A 22605-nucleotide genomic window follows, 5' to 3' on the forward strand; every position below is an offset into this window, starting at 1 on the left:
ATACAAATCTTCAGGGTTGGGTACTGTCATGACTGATTTCAAAAAACCAAACAACCCCCCCCCAAAAAAAAACAAAAAGAAAGGAAGGAAGGAAGGAAGGAAGGAAGGAAGGAAGAAACAGTTTCTCTTGGTATCCCTGGCTCTCGTGGAACTCACCCTATAGACCAGGCTGTCCTCAAACTCACAGAGATCTGCCTGCTTCTGCCTCCTGAGTGCTGGATTAAAGGCCTGTGCCACCACTGCCCAGGTTTCAATTGTCAATTTGGTTAGATCGAGAACCCCTAAGCATGCCAGTGGAGGATTGTTCTGATTCATTTACTTGAGGTGGGCAGATTTGACTACTGTGGGTGACACAGTTCCCTGGCTTGGAGCCCTAGATACGGCATAAAAAGAAGTTGAGTTGGCCAAAGCATTCAGCATCCTCTGGCTTTGACTGTGCTTAGATGTGACGAGCTGCCTCAAGCTTCTGCTGCAGTCACTTGTCTGCCCTGATGGGCTGCACCCTTAAACTGTGACCCCAAATAAGCCCATTCTCCCTCCAGTTGCTTTTGTCAGGGTGTTTTATAATAGCAAGGCAACTAAGCCGGTCCCCATAGGCCTCCTCTTCTACAACAGGGTGTTGACAGGCCCCTAGTCTTTTAGAGATTCTGTGTAGGTAACCAGAGATGCTGTGAGTTCAAGGATGCAACAGTCAGGTCGAGTCCAGAAGCCAGAGCTCCACACTACTACCCCTCTTTCTCTGGCTCTAACATTCTACCACTCCTTCTACGATGTTCCCTGAGGGATGCCCCACTTGTGTCTAGGCTTCCACAGTGGCTTGTTCTCTGAACTTAGATCAGTGTGGTTCTCTGAAGTCACAACTGATAAAGAAGCTTCTCCGACCAAAGCTGACCATTCTGTGAGCACAGATGTTAACTAGAAGCCAACTGAGCAGGCACACCATGTTCATTTAGCAAAGTTAACAGCTGCAGACGCTTCCCCACTAATGCCTATCACCTCCTTAGCCATGGGCTTCAACCATGATTACAGTACCCCATGTAAATTCCCTCCTGTGGAATGGGCATCAGAAAAATGTTGGTTACTCCTTGTTCTAGTTTGTTGCTATGATAAATACCAAGACCAAAAGCAGCTTAGGGGAGGAACGCATTTATTGGGCTTACACTTCCAGGTCACAGTTCACCACCGAGGGACATCAGGGCAGGATCCATGGAGGAACACTGCTTGCTAGCTCATACTGCTTGCTCACTTTCGTACATAATCCAGGACCACCTTCCCAAGGATGCTGCTGCCCGCAGTGGGCGGGTTCTCCCATATCAACAACCAATCAAGACAATTCTCCACAGACATGCCCACAAACCAATCAGATTTGAGCAATCCCTCAAAATGAGAATCCCTTCTCAGATGTCAAATGGACAAAGCTAAGGAGGACACTCCCAAAATAGACTTGCCACTATTGGACCAGTGAACTCATCTTGTTTGTTTGTCAGCATTGTATAGCAGGTCCACAGCTAATTAAGGCTGCTGCTGATTCTCCTTAGTATCCTGCATAACACCTTCTGGCACTATGGGTCCTACACAGCAGAGAGGAAGCTTCCATCCCTGTCCCAACTTTATTTCTTTATGTCCTTTGACCAAGGTATGAAGTATCTTCAGTAATAAGGTCTTATCAACCAGTTCTTCTGGGTAACCAATAACAGTAGAAATTGCTTGTATTGTTTTGGGAACCTTAGGGGGCATCCCTAGTCAACAATTCTTAGGAAAGTAGTCCTTGACAATGGGATTTCCATTTAATAACCAATTGCTTATGCAAGCAGCTTTATATCTTAATAATTATTAGAAGGCTCTGTTTAAGTCACTACGCTTTCTGTCTCCTGATTGGCCTCAGAATGAAATGCCACTGTTTGCCCCAGTGCCCAGTAGTTTTCCATGTGCTCCTTCCCTCTGCAGTTAGCCCTGAGTAACTGATCTCCATTTACTCAAATATCAAAGCATGGATGGAGACAGAAGATCAACACTGGAATACACCTGCTCTGGCTCCAAATTACCACAGCAGCAGTTTGGATATTAATGCTATTTCTGAGAACTGTCTGGAAACCTGCTGGGGACAAATCTACATGGTTTGGTCATTTAAAGAACTGGAGAATTACTCCAGTCTGCTTCACAAAGGCTTTGAGTCACATCAATTTATTTCCTCTAGCATTATGGGGGAAAAGGGAGGGGTGTTTGTAGTTCAGTCTCTAGTAGGAAGAAATATAAACACCACAGGGACTGATGTGGCCAAATATGTTAATTTTGCCTGTGCTCAATAAGAGTAGAAAAGATGAATTCCAGGTGGCTGCACTAAAATTCAAAGGCAATGGCTTCCACAATGTGAAATAAGTAAGTATACTATTGAACCTATTTTTATCCTAGGAACTGTCATGAAATAAATAAATAAATAAATAAATAAATAAATAAATAAATAAATGGTAAAATAAGCATCCCCATGAAGGAAATGAAGTCCAAAGTTAGTAAAGTGTTAAAACAAATCACCACCAACAAAATCCTCACACTCTTCATTTTCTGGTCCCATCTCTGCTTTATTTCATAGCCTATGTGTGACTTGGAAGAAGATGTTCTCATTACAGCAGCACTTAACAGAAAAATAGGAGGGAGAGCCAGCCTGCTGCTAGGATCTTAAGATTCTTTCCGACTGAACTCAGTCAAACTAAACCTATATGTGCCAGGATCTTCTCCCCCTATGCCCCCTTTTTGGAGGTTGCCCATTAGACAAACAGGTGAGAAATTTGGGTGGTGGATGGGAAACATCAGCTGTTACCTGGCGATCATTAGTGGTCAGAGGTAGGACTCTCCTGAATTACTTTTTGGAGTTTGTCCTCACTTTTGTATGCCCTGTATCCAGCTCTCCTTCACAGCTGTCAGCCCCGCTGAACAGCAGTGGGCCCAGTTCTGACATCCGAAGCTTCATTGCAGACTCACAAGCATTGCCATGAAGAGCCAGCAGCCTCCCATGGGCTCCACACTGGGCCCCTTCGCAGGGGAAATCCAGCAGACTCTAGCTCAGGCTCATGCCTGTTTACAGATGCTCTGAATCATAACCCACAGCAGGCAAGGTTGGTGAAAGATTTTTGATCTGACCATTTCTGGACTTTCTATTTGCAACTCCCACCCAACTGTGCATGTCTAAATTCCATAGTAAAGTCCTTACCACATACACCAATAGTCCTCACTGAACTGCAATTCTCAAAAGTTCAAAACCCAAACAGGCTCAAATGAATTACAGTTAACGTTGATATGTAGACATAGCATCTTCATATCTGTACTTAGGCTAAGAAAACTATAACACTAAAGAACACAGAAATAGAAATCAAAGCGATTACTGTAAATATTCCTAAAAGTATAGAAAACACCTCAAGCTAAGTCCTGACATAGTTAGTTACATAAATAAACGATAATGAGATGCAATTTTTAAGAACCATTATATTCCACATTGTGGAAGTAAATATAGCATCTAGAATAGCCTATAAAATTCTAGCATTTTAAAAAATCTCTTCTCTCTCTGTGTATGTGTATGCATCTGAGAATGTGTGCATGAGTTCTAACACAAAGAAAAAATAATTTAAAAATTTATTGATGTTCCCCTCTTCAAAGTATATATTTTTTTCTTTCTAAAAGTGAATAGATGGGAAAAGGTAAACTACATAAATTGGAAGAATCTCTGAAATAGAAGAAAGTTGGAGGGTCATTACTATGTAATTTCAAAAATCAATATAATTAGATGACTATAATAGAAATTGACCATGGAGACATGGCTAACTGATTTTTACCAAAGATGCAAAGCCAGTGAAGAAAGGATAACCTTCAGCCAGTGAGGCCAGGACAACTGGTTATCCATGGGTGGTAATATAAGCAGCAGTGGACAGAGGAAAGTGGTTGGGGTCTATCCCTCCCTCATACAGAACCAAACTGAATCATCTACATGATCATAAAACCTAAAACTAACACACCTCCAGATGAAAACACAATGTATTTGAGTCAGGAAAAGATTTTATGGTAAATTTGACTTCCATCAAAACTTGAAACTTTAATAAGACATAGTAGTGTCTTATTAATCCCAGTGCTTGACAGTCCAAGGCAGGAGGATTAGCAAATTGGAGACCAGCTTGATCTACATAATGAGACCCTGTCAAATAAATAAGTAAAAAATAAAAGACAACAACAACAACAACAAACCAACATATTTTTGAGACAGGGTTTCTCTGTGTATCCCTGGCTGTCCTAGAACCTACTCTATAGACCAGGCTGGCTTCAAACTCAGACATCTACCTATTATAAACATGAAAAGGACCTCTATACAGAAGTCTCTCAAAATTCAATAGTGTAGTGTGGGGGTTGGCACATAATGGAGTGGGATGAGGAAGGACTAGAGAAGGGCACAGGTTACTCTGGGGAATGACAACACTGTCTACTGTCTTGGCTAATGTCATTTTACCTCAATAAAACTGTTTAAAAACTGTTTAAAAGTAAACAGCTTGTTTGGAGTATATGAAATGGGAAAGTCCTTCCAACCAAAAATAGACAAAACTAAAATTCACAAACAAGCCAGACATGTTTGTGCATGCCTTCCTTTAATCTAAGTACTTGGGAGGCAGAGGCAGGTGGACCTCTGTGAGTTCTCAAGGCCAGCCTGGTTTAGATGGTGAGTTTCAGGACAGTCAGGGCTGTAAAGAACAGAGATACTGTCTAAAAAAAAAAAACAAAAAAAAAAAAAACAAAAAAACAAAAACAAAAACAAAAAACAAAAAACCACCACCACCACCAACAACAACAACAAAAAACAAAAACAAAAACAAAAAACAAAACAAAACAAAACAAAAAAAAAAAAACCACGAACAGCATCTGCAAAAGGTCACTTTATTTTATGTATATGGTGCAAAAACAAACAAACAAATAAAACACACAAAAACCCTTTTCCTGAGGGCTGAAAAGATGACTCAAGTTTAAAGTACTTGCTGTTCTTCTGCAGGACTGAGGACCCAAGATTGCAGCATCTATATCAGACAATGTTACTTTAGCTTCCAGTGATCTGGTGCCCTCTTCTGGCCTCTACAGGCACCCACACTCATGTGGCAAGTACACACAGACAGAGATGCCACACATTCACATATTTTTTTTTTCCTTTTATAAAATGCACACTGTAACAGTGGTTTGTCTATTTTTGGTCTTGAAGCCCAATGCGATCTATTTCTTAAAACCTTTTCTCATAAATCAAGTAGAAAGTAATTGTTCCCTCTTGTGAATTACCATAACTTATGCTAATTTTCATAGAGTAATTTAATGCACTTATCCAACTACCTATTTACTAAGTGCCTCATATGGGCCAGGCATAGGCTTGACACAACATATATAAAGGTGAACTGGGCATAGCTCCTCCCTTAAATAGTCTTACAGTCTAATAGTAGGGTGATGAATTAATCAATTAGTTAACAAGCTAACAAACAAGTCGCAATAGCACACTAAAACAACTATTTCAAGAACCCTTATCCACTTCATCACCAAATGCATGGAATAATTTGAGAGCTGGAAAAGGTTAAAAAGTCTAACTCTAGGTCTCCAAACTCCCTGAAGGATGACTCCTTTCCCAGTGGAGAAACAGGAAGAAGGGATGAGGTAGATCTGCAGAATTCAGGACAGCAGAATGATGCCTACAAGGCAAGGTCACACCATGGTTTCAGGGACAGCCCTGGTTTTGTGTGTTATTGCTACTGGTTTTCTTTTCCCTAGAGAAAACAGATGGGTGGCAGCCAGTGGACTTCTATGGGAGTTATACAAATCTAATTGTGAAAGCAACTTCTAAGTGTGTCAAGTCACTTTGCTACCATAAGCCAGATGGCATGTGGCATTAACATTTTCCTTCTCACAGTTGCAGAGGTGGGGTAGGGTAGTTCAAGATCAAGGGACTGGCAGGCTCAGTATCTGATGAAGATCTACTTTCTGGTCCAGAGATGGTACCTAAGATCCCTGTTCTTGTGTGGTGATAGGAGGAAGTTAATAGCTCTCTGAGACCTCTCTCAACAGAGTACTGACCCCAAACATCTACCTTCATAATTACTTCCAAATATGCCCCCCCATCCTCATGCTATCACTTAGGGCAACATATCCCTAGATAAATTTTGGAGGATCCTAAGCATTCGCATTACACATTGCACTGGAGGTTTCCTGGGGACATTTTACTTCTTCATATGATCAAACCTCTTCTCTATGTTCAAACTCTGAGGAGGAAGAAAAGTGGAAGAGACAACAATGGGGCAATTGGAAATATGGGGGATCAGATAACTCAGTTATCTCACTTCCCATGATCAATATCTATGTAATTATGGAATTCCAAGTAGCACAAAAATCAGCACAAATTGACAAGGTCTCCAATTACAATGTGGCCATTTAAATTGAATAGCAAGGAGAAAGCCTTCAAACCTCCCCCAGGGCAATTCATTACCAGAAAAACTTTTAATCTTAAAGATATTTACATCTACAGAAGTATCAGGTCTCTGAGGGGAAAGGCATTAGTGCTTTGTTTAAATTGGTCTGCACCCACCAGCATGAGATGGCTCCAGGAGATGGCAAGGGTCCCTGGGGCTCAGCATCCTCCTGAGTGCTGGGCTGGGCTCTTACCTGTAGATAGGGTCCTGCATCACCAGCATCTTGCTCTCATCCCACGTCCACTCCTTTTTCTGCAATAAAAGAAGCTGTAAATGAATAAGTTAGGCTTGTCCTCGGGACAGAACCAGGGCACACATTGTGCTACTAATGCATATGCAAATACATGCATTTTGCTCCTGGCCTTTTCCCTCTAAGAGGCTCAGATTTGATTGCTTCAAATGGACAAGTGGAAAATGTCATATGTCTGGTCTGATCAGTTTTCTCTAAGCACTTTAGGAAAGTGTCTCTCTAGGCACAAAGGATGGGAAGGAGCCAAGATGGCCTCCTGGGAGCACAGGCACACTCTAAATTTCCTTAGTGAAAGTAAGGGCGGATGGGGGATGGGGGAGTTATATATCAATCAATCCAGGGGAGTGGAAAGGAGGGATAAAAAATAGAGAAGGGGGCAAAGATAAACCTTCAAAATATGTGGAAGATGCTGTCCAGCCCAAGTGAAATACAGTTCCAGGCTCCTCTGGGAGGGGATGAGGACTGCATCTATAAGTTGACTAGTGCAATTGCAGTTACTCATAAAAGAATATTCATTCTGGCTGTGATCAGTTTACTATGACCACAGAAGAGACTGCAGAAGCAGCTACAGATGAGGATCATAATAGGGACGAAGAAGTGCCTGAAGAGGTGAGCAGCACCTGGATGTGAGGAGGGAAAGCACCCGAGGTCAGCAACCAACCACTGCCCCTCAGCCTGACTCTCCCTGTGCAGGGATGGAGAGAATCCTGCACCACCTCTCCTGGGCTTTGTGACAGATACATAGTGTTGTCAAGGGAAACTGGGGGAGATTGCATTCATCTGTGAAAAAAAAAAAAAGACTCAAGAGAGCAGGGAAACATTTCGTTAATGAATGAGGTCTTTTAGTGGGGTGGGGTTTTAAATAGAAGGCACAGGATGGCTGGCCACTCTCAAAACATGGAGGTTTGGAAGCACTCCAAGAGATTACAGAAGACCATGTTCAGGCCTATTCAAGCCTAGAGAGTAACATCAGAGGAAGCAAGCAGCTTTACTCAGAGAAACACACACATACACACACACACACACATATAGGCATGCACGTGCGCGCGCGCACACACACACACACACACACCATCACCACCACCACCACCACCACCACCACCACCACCACCACCACCACCACCACCACCACCACCACCCCTTTTTCCTTTAAATATTTTGCTTGAGAATTTCATACATGCATGCAATGAATTTTGATCAAGTCTACCCCCTTCCATCCTTTCGCTTCCTTCCCTTATCTACCACTTCTCTATCCCAACATCATGTGCTCTTTTATTTATATCCATGGTGTCCATTCAGTGCTGTGCACAGGCATAAGACCATCCATGGGAGCATGAAACTAACTGACTTTCCCCTTTCCTGGAAGCCATCATCTGCCAACAGCTCCTCAGCCAAGGCTGGAACTTCATGAGTCCCTACCCCATCCCTGTTGGAACTTGGCTGGCTTGATCTTGTACAAATAGTGCCAGATATTGACATACACGCTCCTAATCCTTGATGATGTAACATCAATCCAACACTGGAAGTACATTCAGATTGATTTACAAGCATTCAATGTCAATCAATGTAAACAACTTTACAGATGACAAAATTTCAGTTATCACTAAACTGTAACTATTATTTAAAGAGTCTTTTTCATAATGGCTATTCACCTCCCTCCAATGTCCTAAATGGCCTATTTAGAATCACACAGAATGGGGAGACAAATTAATTCTCCAAGAACCCCTTCAGAAAGATAAACAGAGAAGGTTTGGAACTTCTTTACTAAATAGTCTTGGGGTTTAAAACAGCCCTTACTGGACACATTCCCCAAACTTTTGGTACCATAGTTGACACCTGTTCATGAAGCCCTGACTCTGCGTCACCTGTGGTCTGATCAGCATGGTAGAAAAACATTCCTTTCTGTGTTTTGGTAAGGACATTACCCTGAACCCATCGGGCTCACCACATTTATTAGTTACCTCATAACTCCAATAATTCCAATGGCATTCATTGGAGCTATTTTCACCTGACAAACATATTTTCAAGCTCTAAAGTCCAAATACTTGGATGCCAATTTCCAACATACAAATGTTTACTATAAGCACTGTTTAAATATCCATATATATGTAAAGTGTGGTTTGATTTGGGTGTGATTTTTTTTTAATAATATGAACATTAAATTAAGCCACATCTGTAGTCACAATCTATTCTGGCTACATTTTCAACTCAGTCAGTAATATTTATAAAGCCCCTCTGGTGAGCTCGTCTCAACTGTCATTTTTTTTTTCTTGTTCTAAGATTTCTATTTGGTTCATACTCATTTCTGTTTCTACTCTCTGATTTTTGTATTTGTTCAAAGACAGGAGCTAGACTTGGTGACACTTAAAGAAAGTGAGGCCAGAGATCATTGGCCCCGGCAGGCAGTTAAAGACCAGCCTGGGTAATATACTAAGGCATGCTCTCAAACGAAAATAAAAACAAGGGTATGTCTGGCTGCTCTAAAAGCATTTTATGACAACCTCCTTCAAGTCTTTGCCAGTTGCCTTTATCAGGTATGGCATCCTGAGGGAGCACCCTGGGGGAGCATCCTGGGTAGGGGAGACATACTACCTTTTGTCTTCCTCTCAAAGTGAGGTTTTACTCTGTCTCATTTTTACAACAGCCATTTTAACTGTGTGGTCCACTGAGAATTACAGCCTTCTGGTCTGGTTAATTTCATTGTATGACTTTTTTTATTGGCAGGGTTTTTATAATAAAGTTTATTTATCTCTGAAGTGAGTTTTTTTTTTTTTTCTTATTCCTTCTCTGGCAAATTACTTTCACTTGAAACCCAGGACATTGAGACTATCAGATCTGAGATTTTCATCTAAATCTTAATATCATCCCACAACAATGCCCTAACAGGGGAAAGAGAAAGACACCACCTTGTCCATGTTGGCTTTCTCACTGGCCTCTGCAAACCCAGGTCCCCACCTGGCTGACATGGGCAAGAATGCCTTGTGCCTGCTTTCCAAGTGTCCCCCACCCATTCTTGCATGCAGCCTATTACTGCTGGGCAGTGGTGGGAGTCCTGGCCTCCACAGGCCTCCATCGATATCACACAGGGAATACGGTGAGGAAACACTCATTACCAGATGGCTGGGATGGAAGGCTTTCCGCCTTTTCTTATGGGGCAGGGTACCTGATTCTAACCCAGCAGTAGGGGAAGTCAGGATTCTACTTAACCAAGTCAGCCTCAGTGATAGGGGTTTAGAGAACAGTTCTATTTGCTAAACATTTGCCTGGGAGAGTAGTTATGGCCAAGGTGACCTCTTCCTTCTCTTTTGGCTGGAGAGCAGGCTCCCATGTGCTCCCATGGGATTCTTCAACTTTGAGTCTTGGATAGATAAGGCATAAGGAAGCCTCAGTCCACAATCATTTAGTTTCTGGTACCCAGGGTCTGAGCCCCAGTAATGGCAGATGGTTTCTATGACCCACGGCATATATCTCTACTCAAAGTGGCTGTGATGCTGAGACTGAATCAGGGGCTAGATTAGGTTTCTTTCCTGCCCAGCAATGCTCCTCTAATGTCAAGGTTAACCTGGGAGGACTCATCTTTGCAACTCTAAAGAATCCAGCTGAGTTCATAAAAAAGGAAGGAATAGAGAGGCAAAACAATGCCAAGCAACTATTTTCCTTTTTTGGCATTCCTGGACAGGAAGATGGCAAGGCCGAGCTCCAGGCATCTTGTGTGAATTTCACGGGAGTCAACCAACACTGGCAGACTTTATTGAAGTCAGAAATTAATTTTAGGAGCTATCCCTGTAACCTCAGAGCATATCCTTAGAAGGAAGGAAAACCCTCAACAATATGCCCACCAAATTATTGTATTTTTCTGAAAAATCCCATTTAAATCCTCTCTTCATTAAAAACCTTGCAGTAAGCCTTGGGTTAATCCAATAAGTCTATGAAGAGAGCAAGAAATGATCAAGGTTTTTTGCTGGTTTGTTTGTTTTGTTTTCTAGCATCACAGGCATGGGACCCAGTTGTAGACCCCAGCTTAACTGAAGAACTGTTAGATTCTTCTTAGTCCGAAATGACTTCTCATCTCTTATTTCAAAACTGTTTTAAAGATAACACAAACAAGCCATTCCCTTCTCAATTTTCCAGATGGAAACACCTTTTTCATTGAAAAATAGCAAAGTAATAATAAGAATAAAAATAAGAAGGAAGACTAATAACTGAGCTTTACAAGATTATAAATTAAGGTTAGTTTCAAGCTTAGGCTAGGAGGTATAACTCTGAACAGTCACTATAGCCAAACTGGTCCAACCATCTTCAGTAAGCCCACATAACACCAAACTGTACCCAAAGCCAGCCTCTCCCTCCTCCCTCCCTTTCTCCTTACATAAATGCTTGAAAATAGGCCTCCAATTCTTGGTAGCTGTGAGGACATTTTTAGTTTGGCTACTCTCCATCCGCTCAGCTGTAGTCTCTGAGACAGGCAGGAAACGAAGACATTCCCAGTCTAGAAGGAGTGGAAGAGTAGAGGAGGGGCACAGGCCTCTAACCCTCCAGCAGTACCCTTCTGGGTGCCATCTGGGGACAGGGAGTCCTTCACAGTAAGGGAAGAGCAGCCTCCTTCCACCCCAGACATGTCTCACATGGCCCCTCTGGGAGTGCAAGCATTGATAGCAGAAAAGGTTGGTGGGCAAGGCTGATTAGCAAAGTCCCTAGCAAGGTAACACTCAGCTCTGCAAATATGATGGGATGGAGGCAAGCAAGGAGTGTGGAGCTGGGAGCTGATGGAGCATACACATACTTAGCCTCCAGCCACACCCCACTCTGTGGTCCTAGTTATAAGACTCCTGCACCTTTGATTTCTTGTCCCCTGCTTGCCTCCAGGGCCCTACTGAGTCTTTTATGGATGCCCTGAGCCCAAGTTTATTAGCCTGACCACCTCTTTAACCATCTCACCCCATTTTATTTTATAAATCCCTCATTATAGAGTATTTTTTTAAATGCTTACTCTATTTATTTAATTATTTTGACTCAGGGCCTTACTAATGGAGCCAAGGCTGGCCTGGGACTCACTATGTAGCTCAAGTTGGCCCTTAAACTCAGTGATCTACCTGCCTTCTTGGTGGTAGGATCAAAGGCAAATGCCACTATTACTTGACTTCCACAGGAGTTTTAGAAGTAATTTAGCTCCAAGGCATGCTCTGTTTGATATACTGGACGGTGTGGGCACAAAATCATAGTGTAATAAGATCCAGGGTGAGGGTCACTGACTTAGAGCCTGGCTGCTGCATCCTGCAGTCCATCATTACAATCAAGCAGGGATCATGCATGATTGGGATGCTTTCAACCCACGACTGAGGAGGGAAAGGATTCCTCCCAGGAACAGTAGGCAGTTTCTGAGGGATGACCTGCCACTCCTAAGGCTGCCTGGCAGTCCCAGTAGCTCTAACCAAGCAGCCCCACAGTCTGGCAGCCATCAGGCTTGTCCAAATGCCACCCCGTTTTACCTTGTAGGCCTTTGCCTGGCACTTGGGTCTTCTCAGACTATTAGGGCAGGTCAGGAAGAACAAGGAGAGGAAACTCATCTTTACCCCTATTTTTTCTCAGATGTTTCCTAGTTGTTATGGGAGGAAAATCCATTGTGCCTTTTTTTCATTATTAAAAGTGTTTTAGATTTATTTATTTTGTATGTATAAGTGTTTTGCCTACAGGTATGTATGTATGTATGTATGTATGTATGTATGTATGTATGTGTACCATGTACATGCCTAGTGACTATGGAAGCCAGAAAAGGGCATCATATTTCCTGGAATTGGGAGTTACAGATTGTTGTGAGCTACCATGTAAGTGCTGGGAATAGAACCTGGGTCCTTTGCAAGAGCCACAAGTGCTCTTAACTGCTGAGCCATCTCTCCAATCTCCACCCCAACTGGTTTTTGTTGTTTTGTTTTGAGACAATATCTCTTGTAGCCAGGGCTAGCCTTGAACTTATACAGAGCTAAGGATGACCACTTTAATTCTCCTTCCTCTGACTCCAAAATATTAAGCTTATAGGTCTGTAGGAGTACAACTGATTTGTGTGGTGCTCCATGCATGCTAGGCAAATACTCTACTGACACTGACTGAGCTACAGCTGCATAACGTTTCCATTTATATATTAAAATCAGCCTCCTGCTTTAAAGAGGAACACAGAAGCTCTGGGAGCAAATGACTTCCGCCAAGGCCCTTTCATCCTGTTGTAAATTGCCCACCTTCTCTTCTGCTTCTAAAGGCTATTGTCTTTGTTAAGGTGATGAAATGAAAATCCTTTCCTCTCTACTGCCAGAGAGATCTCTGCTTCCAACAGAGAGGGTGGGGTGAAGGGCCTGTGTGTGCTTCTCTGAGACCCATGAAGGGATAAGTGCATCCGAGACACAGAGCCTTCATTCCTTTATGGACTGAATTCATGCCAAATCCTCCGTGGAAAGTCATGGGCCTATTTGTCATTCCAAAAGCTTGCACCAAGAAATATTTTGTGAGATGTGGTTTGGGGTTAGGACTGGTTAGAAAAGTGGAGGGAGAGAAAATAGAGTGAAGAATAATTAGCACAGTGGCCCTCGCTCCTTTTGAATGTTAGAAATGTATACAGCATTGTCAAAGCCCTCTCCTAAGAAACCAGAAGTGAGAAGGAATGAATGTTCATTGAAATTTATTTGCTTCCACTACTTGAGATCATAGGCAAGCACATTCTAGTCTGGAGTTTGGTATTATTCACTCACCAGACAGCAATGACAGCTTATTTTAGAATGTAAACAAAAGGCCTAGCAAGGCTGTATAAACTATAGGCTATATAAACTCTACTTGACATATTCTCCATGCTTTTGGGTGAACAGTTACTAGCTGGAAAATAAGCTGTCTCCTACACACAGGGCAATCAATGGCTATAGGATAGTTCATTTCAACACGGAAGTGCTAATGAACCCCACACAGTGGTCTGATTTCTAATGGGATTATTTTAAAATGAGAAGGACATAAAGTCTCACATAATCCAATGGTTTATGTACTAGGTTTGGGCTGTGGATTCACACTCTCGCTCTGTCACTAACAATATGGTGACCTCACTAGTGTCCTCTCATCCTGTCGTCATAGCTAATCAACTTGGGGCAGTGGTGGTAATAAACCATTTCTGAAGTCTTTCTAAATTCTGATTCTGTAATCCTGAGTGCCTCCTTTTCTTACCCAGTTAGAAGAAGGAACTCTTTGTTTCCACAGTAACACCATCCCTTGGACAGTAAGATAATTTCTTTGTGAGGTGACAGCCTTGTAATAGAAGTTAAAGATTGGATTTTGTTGGGGATGTAGCTTAGTGGCAGAATTCTTGCCTGGCATGTATAAGGTCCTGAGTTCAATCCTCAGGTCTGGAACAATAATAAACAAGGGATGGGGGTGGGACAGAGCATCAGAATGGTCTTCACCTTGTGGGATATGTGAGGATGTAGGTAGTATGAGTGCATCAAACACCACTAGAAAAGCGTAGGTGTGTGCTATTATTAGCAGCTGGTCCCATTATCATGTTAGTGTGTAATTACTGCTATCACTTTGCTCTCTCTTTTTACTTTCTAAAGCAGACGAAATAACATGTTAGATAAGACATGTTCTGTTCCCATGAGAGACTCACACAGGTGGGAAAAGAGACAAATTACTCTAATGTGGAGATAGAAAGATAGCTCAGTGGTACAGTACACACTTAACATGAACAAGTCCCTGGGGTCACCCTCCAGAACCCCAAAATACAATAAAACATCTTTAATGCAGCTTTATTTGCTTTTCGAGACAGGGCTTCTCTGTATCTCTGGCTGTCCTGGAACTCATTCTGTATACCAGGATGGCTTTGACCCCACAAAGATTCACCTGCCTCTGCCTCCCTCTGTGCTAGGATTAAAGGTATGTACCATCCCACCCAACTAATGCAATTTTCATTTTTTAAAAATATTTATTTTTTTATATACCAATCCCAGTTCCCCCTCCTTCCCCTCTTCCTGTCCCTCCCACCTTCTCTCCCCCATCTACTCCCCAGAGAGAGTAAGGGCTCCCATGGGGGAGGCAAAACCAAGGCCCTCCTTTCTGTGTCAAGGCTGAGCAAGGTATCTCTTCATAGGAAATGGGCTCCAAAAGGCCAGTTCATGCGCTAGGGATAGATCATGGTCCCACTGCCCAATGCAATTTTCTAAGGGCTGCAATAGACCTTATATGAAAACACAGTGCCATTAGAAATAGTTGATATGGGGAGGGCAACATAGTTCAGTGCTAAAGATATTTGCCATGAAGCCACACACACACACACACACACACACACACACACACACACACACACTCACTTGGGTACACACACATACACATGTAATAAAAAATGATTTTAAGAAAGAGTTAATTTTGAGCCAAGAAATGGTGGAAGCATAAGGAACTGAATTTGGATTCCTAGACAAGTGACAGACAGACAGAAAGACAGACAGACAGAAAGACAGACTTCTAACACATACGCATATATACACACAGCTGTAATTATTTTTTTAAAAAATGAAATAGCTATGTTAAGGTTATATGTTGTAATTTAAAAAGCAGGGCATAAGAGAGACACCATTCAACAGAGCTTGAGTGGAGGGGTTTTTTATTGGGGGAAAGTGAATGGGAAAAGAGGGGAGGGGAGAGAGGAGACTGGCCTCTAGGGACAGGAGCAACAGAAGAGAAGAGGGGGAGAGAGGGACAGAAAGACAGACACAGAAGCAATGAGGGAGGGAGGTGGGCAGGGCCCTTTTTAAAAGGGACCATAGTGAATATGCACAAGTGGTGCTCTTAGTGGCTGCAGCTGAAGCTGTGTCCTGTCAGAACCCCAAGGGCAGGCCAGTACACTAACACTGTGGAGGAGGCTCAGTCAGGACAATCCTGCTACATAAGCATTAAGGCCCTGAACTTGGGTGCTCAGCACCCACATAAAAGACACAGAAAGCACCTGCCTATACAGTTAGTACTGGGAGGGCAGAGGCAGGGGATCAGCCTAGCAGAACCTGTGAGCTCTGGGACTGGTGAGAAACCATACTGCAAAAATAGAGAATGATAGAAGACACCCAACATTGACCTCTGCCCTCCATGTGCATATACCTACAAAGCATATACATGTTCTCCCTCCCTCCCCCTCCCTCTCTCCCTCCCTCCCTCCCCTTTGTCCCACCCATATGTGAGTCTTTAGTGGGAAGGGACCACGTCTTTTCTGAAACATTATTTCATCTGCTTTGGAATAGGGAGAGCAAAACCAAAACAAAACCAAAAAAACAAACATGCCGTGCGCATGCACACATGTGAGCACACACACACACACACACACACACACACACATACACACACACACACACACACACACACACACACCTCTAATTCCTCTATGCATCCAGCCTATAGCTCTCAGAGCATGGTGGATCTATGGTATTTGTTCATTAGAATGTTGAAGCCATTCTAATCTGTCATCTTAGGGGATTCCAACAAAGCTAGTGGTTTTCAGAAGAAATCTGAAAACATGAAGCTGAGCTCTTTAATAGAAAAATCCCTTGGATGAAGTTCAAGGTTAATCTTAGTCAGGATTCTACTCCACAGCAAATGGTGCCACAGTGTGGTTCTGGGATTATAATAAATAAGCATGATTAGATACACAGAAAAGATAACTACTTGGGTCTCCCTGAACATTGAAAATGATGTTCTGATTGGAACACATCAAAGCAAAGCCAATTATCTTAGCAACTGAGCTTCTGAAATGAATTCAACTTAAGATTCATTATCTGCTTGCACCAGTTCAGGAAGAGCGCATTCCTAGATGCTTGTTAGCAACTCAAAAAATGGTCTTTATAGGCAATGGGATGGCCATAACTTGTCTGGCTATTGCCCACACTGGTGGAATATGCATGGCAATTTGAGCCACCTGAACAAATCCTACTACTAAACACTGATTCTTTTTTGATTGGTGTGTGTGTGTGTGTGTGTGTGTGTGTGTGAGAGAGAGAGAGAGAGAGAGAGAGAGAGAGAGAGAGAGAGAGAGAGAGAGGAGAGATGCTTTGTACATGTCAGTCCCAGGTATGTAATTCCTCAGGAGCCATCCAACTTAGTTTTTAAGACAGGATTTCTCCCTGGCCTGGAGCTCAACAAAGAGGCTACACTAGCTGCTGGGAAATCCCAGAGATGCACCTGTCTCCACCTCCCCATTGCTGGGATGTAACATGTTCACCTTTATATGTGGTGGGGCATGCGTATATGGCATGTGTGCATGTATGTTTTACATGTGTATGGGGGGATAAATATGCATTTGCATTCGAGTACATGTAAAAGCCCAAAGTTTATCTCTGCTGTTGTCTTCTATTTATTGAGGCAGAGTCTCACTAAAACTATCGCTTGTGCATTCCAGCTTGTCTAACTAGCCAGGATCCCTGTTTCCATGTCCTGAGTGTTGGATTACAGACAGCCCTGTCTGGATTGTACCCCATGCTGGGGGGATCTTGAACAATAGTTCTTATACTTCCATAGCAAGTTCTCTGTCCACTGAGCCATGTCTCAAGCCTCCATGCTCAGTAACTGAGCTTAGTAACCTCCCCAACTCCCTGCACAGACTCTTAAATCTATATAGTGACAGCAGAGGAGAAGCAACAGTTAATACTTCACTGCTGATTTCTTCTGGATTTAATGACACTACCACACAAATAACATTCATTTATCCAGCTAGCCCACAGCCACAGTTAATGAACACAGTCTAAAAGTGACAGGCCATCCAGGAAAATGTTGAGCTCACCAAGATAGTCCCACCCTTATAAAGCTCACTAGGTGATTTATAGGAGTCCCTTTAAATCATGTCTCTTCTGGTGGGAAGAACTCCATCACTGACCAGTTATGGGTAGTTTGAAGACAAAGAGGAGGCCTGATGGCTGTTCGGGGTGTGTGGCCTCAGAATGTTCCCAGAAGACTGAAACAGTACCACCAACCCATTAGCTTTTGAGGTCTGCTTTCTCTGCAGACAAATAAGTTGTCAGGGCCTTGACTACATACCGGTGACCTGGATCTATATACAAGCATTAAAAAGTATGGCCCCATGGCTTGTGCCGAGATCTGAACTGAAAAATTTACCATGATCCCTGCCAAGCCATCTCTTCACTTCATAGTTAAAAGCTCAAAGTGAATTGCTCAGAACATATGCTAGGAAGGGTGGAGCCAGCACCAGAACCCAGGTCTTCTTGCCTCTGCCAAGGGCTCCTTTCAACATGTCACACTGACCCAGTGAGAATCAACATACTTCCTACAGTAGAGGGGACCAGGCAACATCATACAAGCTAGTCACTGAGTATTGGGCAGGAATGTCAGGCTGAACATAGCTGTGCTGCTGCTTTGCCTATGGTAGCTGCAAGAGGGCCAGGCCCTGACCATGGTGGCTTTAACTCCTGGCACTTGCTGATTGTCCCATTTCCTTGTAGAAAACTGAACATTTACATTGTTGCCCTTCTCAACTCAATATGAGAGGGAAAGAGAGTGTGTGTGCCGGAGCTCGGTGGCAGCACTCACGGCTACCAGGACTGTCACGTGAGAAGCAGATGACAAAAAGGCTGATTGCTGCTAATGCACATTCATTTGCCAGAGGCGGTAAATATGCACATGGTGATTAAAGGCATTATCCACATCACAGCTCAGGCCCTGAAATGGACACCGGGCGTGGGTGGAGGAAATAAGATAGGAGGCTCCTCTTTCCCAAGCTGGCACGGGAAGAATCAGATCTAGGGCTGACCTGCTACACTGCCTCCTTCCTGGGCCAGGAGGGCAAATGCTAGAGATTACCAAGCATGCAGTTTCAAGTGAGTCACAAGTCCCCAGGACTCCCTTAGGGACATGCTGCCATAGCTTAACTTTCATGTACTTAGGGAAAGAGGGGGTGGCTTCTCTCCCAGGTAACACCCCAGCATTCTGCTGCCCTTGTCAGAGTGTGATCTAGCCACCTGCCTTCCAAGACAGATGGAGATGGCACTATCCATGGTTCCTGACACAAGGGGAAGCCCTGAGAGACTATCCTTTGAGGAGTATACTCAGTTATCTAAAGGGGACATAATAGTTCCCAGGGTCCTAAATAGGGTGGTGTGGAGATTTGGGGAGTGTTAGCTGTAGATGAACAGAAGTCAGACAGTCACACAGGGAAGCTTTGGCCAGGACTGCCAAATAGGCTTGAGGAATTGTATCCCCCAACATGGTCATTATGACCATCCAGTGGACTCAATATTCCTAATGTCAACAGGCAGAGCTGGCCCACCTCTGTGTCCACCCAGCAACCCTGTACTAATTTGCCTTCTCATGTGGTTTTTCTCCAGTTGGCAGGAAATATGTGCTTGTCAGGCCAATCTCTGGTCCAGGAGACCATTCTATTTCAGAGTGGATTAAGAAATTATTAGTCCAGTTTATGCATCTTCTGCCTTGAGTTGATCAATGTGATTTAGCATCCTGAGGCTCATATCTTCAAAACTCTAAGTCTGGATAATTTTTTAGGTCAGAGGAATAAGTTTGTTATGTGTGTTTTTTCTCCTTTTAAAATTTTTGACAATTTTGAACACAGGTTGTGATCATATCTGAAGCCATTGCCCTGCCTTGCTTCCTTTCCGTTCCAGCTGACCCTTCCTCCTCTCTCACTAGTCTCCCTGCTTGTGACCACTTCCTCCTCCCTAACTTGTCTTCCTCTTACTGCCACATCCGGCTGCTTCTTTGTTTAGGCCTTGTGCAGGCAGCCACACCTGTAGTGTGTTCATGATCTCCATGCCCACGGCATATCCAGAAGACAGATTTTGGAGCACTCTATCCCATCTTGGCTTCCTACAAATTCCCTGCTCCTCTACAATGATCCTTCAATGTTGTAGCTCAAAAGACTCAGCCTCTGGCAAGGGGCGGGAAAAGTCTGTGAGGAAATCACCAGCCAATGAAATGGCCACAGTGACTGATGAAGGGCTGTGTAAGAGTGGGTGTGAAGGCATCCTGTCACCTGGAGAATGTTCACCAATGATTTTATCAGTGGAGGGTGCTAAGCCACCAATTCCCCTCATGTGAAGGCCGGAGGAAAGCAATCAGACACATGACAGAAACCAGACTCCCTGAACCAGGGATGTGGGTTCTACTGGTTCCCCAATCTTACTCAAGTTAGCATCATCTCACTTCTAATTTCAATCCCAGACACTTAATAGGCATCCACTTGCTTCATCAACTCTCCCACTCAAGAATTTCAAGAAGATACTCTAGGACTCCCTCACAGCTGTGTACAGTGTGCAGACATGTGGCGCTAGGGAAAAGGCACAACCCAGTGGCAGCAGCTATGAAAGGTCACAAGTCACATAAAAGGGGGGTTGTGGTGCGTGTGGGATGGGGCTGAGTGTTCCAGATGGCTGTTTCCTCTCAAGTGCACCCACTCTGAAGCTTGTTACTAATTGCAGGTTGACGCTCTCCATCCAAAACATTTAACTCTAGTAAGTTTCATACTTCAGAGGCCTAGCAGAGGGGATGGCCATCAGAGAATATTTGTATGGACTTGGCCCAACATCAGAAACTTTTGCAGTACTGACATGACACCCCAATAATTCCAAATTCTGAAGCATTTTGGATTTCAGTTAAGGGATGCTGAATGTGTATCACTTAATGTGGAAGTACTTTCCTTTAGGAGACTCACATAAACCAAGTGTGAGAATAGGCCTGTCATCTCAGTGCTTAGGAGGCTGGAGCAGGAGGACCACAAAGTCAAGTTCAATTTAGGTGGCATCATAATGAGATCCTGCGCGCGCGTACACACACACACACACACACACACACACACACACACACACACACACACGCGTGCGCGCGCACACACACACACACACACACACACACACACACACACACACAACATGAGGAAACTGGGAAGTGACCCAAAGGCTATGAATGACTGAGACTTACTCTTGAGCAATAGTCCCACCAGGCCACTGGCCTCTGCCTCACTCCTTGCTCTAGCTGTGGCTTAGCAATATTACTGATAGCCAATGCAGAGGCCACTGGATAGATAATGTTCTGGAAAGAAATGGTATCCCATGCCTAGCTTGCCAGTTCCTGGTTCAGAGTCATTTACCTTTTTCTTCTTCTTCAGGATCACTTTCACACCATCCACAGACACCATGATGCTCACCTTCTTCTTCTTGATGTTCTTGGCTTTAAACTCATACTGTAAAGAGAACAGAGGAGTGGATTCCAATTAGACTAGCCATCCTGCATCAAGGGCTGCAGAGTTGTGCAGTCCATAATAACAAGCACCTCTGGGGATGTAGGAGCATGCAGCATGCAGACAACTTCAGGGAAGAATCTCAGGGAACCTCCTGGTTAGAACAGGAACCCCAGTAATCATCCGTTTTCCTTTGGCCATCACCTAGGGCCATGTTAAAAACTAAACATGCTAAGATGGACCTAAGCCATTCCAATGAGATGCAAATACAGCCTGCTTTGAAAGTCTCCTCTATATACCAAAACCTTCTCTCAATAATTCATACTGCCATTTAATGACTCACTGTCAGACAAGTACTCCTTGTGTCTAACCAAATGCTGCAGGCACACTAACACCACTCTACCCCCAGTGAAGATTAAGGGCTGGAGCCAGCCTTTACACCAAGGCTTTTTATTTTCTACGAGTTTCACCTCCAAAGTCCTTTACCTATGGGTCAGTCAACAAGCCTACCCACAGTTTAATCAGTCTGAAGATTTCCAGGCTGGAAGGTAGTGGGGGAGGAGCTAGACCATGTTTCAGCTCACATTCGAAGTCCTGCACAGTCTGTTCAACCACCAGTCTGCATTCACTGCACAATACCCGCTCAGGCTACACCCCAAGTCTTTGCATTACATTTCCCCAATCATCGCCATTTTTTTACGCCTGTGCAGATGTTTATTTCGGGCGGTCTAATTCATCATTTTCCTCAATGAACTTCATTCTGAGTACTCCTCCCATTTAGGAAAACCACTTTCAAGAGGCTTGATGAGCCATGCCTGTAATTCTAGTGCTCGAGAGGCTGATGAGGGAGGGTTGCAGGAGTTTAAGGGCAGTGTGGTTTGTATAGAGAGCCCCAGGCTCACCTGGAGTATAGAATGAGAGCTTGTCTCAAAAATACAAACCAACAAGAACACATAAAAGCACTTGCATTTGCTCTCAATTCTAGTATCACCACATTAATACCTAGACATCTCTCAATCACACATGTATGACACAGACTAAAACAATCAGTTGCTTCAGAGCTGAGGCTTCCTCCAGTGGTGCCACCATCCAGTCCTGGCTGAAGGCAGCCAGCTCCTCACTCTGTCCCAATAAAAGGAAACACACACACACACACACACACACACACACACACACACACACACACAGAAAGCATTACCAGAATCTAGAGCCTGACTTCCCTGGCCACACCCTTTAACAATCAGATCTCAAGAGAGTCCAAGCTTGGGACATAGCTCAGTTAGCACTTGGGAGCTGGAGACAGGGGGAGACAGATAGCAAGCTGAAGCTAGATGTGCAAAGGCACTTGCCAAGTAAACCTGATGACCCGAGTCCCATCCCCGGAGCCCACATAAAGGCCGAAGGAGAAAACCAACTCCATGAAGATGCCCTCTAACATCCACATACATATAAACACACAAATAATAAAACAGTAAGTATGAGTAAGCAATCAAGGAAATAGTTCCCTGTTGCCCACAGACTATCCCTTCCACCAAGAATTTGCTAATTGTTATGTTGCTTTGCTTCCAATGCTTGGCTATCTGATTCTTAGAGACAAGAACACAAATGTGGTGATATCTTGTTTGTACAAATAAAATGTGTCTGAAAATGAGAGGGTGGAG

General features: G+C 43.6%; 1 protein-coding gene across 4 annotated transcripts in view; it reads right to left on the reverse strand.

The window, feature by feature from the left end:
• The window catches only part of LOC127223554 (carboxyl-terminal PDZ ligand of neuronal nitric oxide synthase protein), a 286357-nt gene that overhangs the window by 71540 nt on the left and 192212 nt on the right, over positions 1 to 22605 (reverse strand). For 2 of the 4 annotated variants that reach the window (XM_051186219.1, XM_051186221.1), the window contains exons 3-4: positions 20855 to 20947; positions 6673 to 6746 (exon numbers count right to left, since the gene is read on the reverse strand). In XM_051186219.1, the coding sequence (XP_051042176.1) occupies positions 6673 to 6746; positions 20855 to 20947 (167 nt within the window). The remainder of the gene's footprint in view (positions 1 to 6672; positions 6747 to 20854; positions 20948 to 22605) is intronic. The other 2 variants (XM_051186220.1, XM_051186222.1) reach the window with 1 other exon arrangement.

This window comes from Phodopus roborovskii, unplaced genomic scaffold (assembly GCF_943737965.1).
Source record: "Phodopus roborovskii unplaced genomic scaffold, PHOROB, whole genome shotgun sequence".
Lineage (NCBI taxonomy): Eukaryota > Metazoa > Chordata > Mammalia > Rodentia > Cricetidae > Phodopus > Phodopus roborovskii.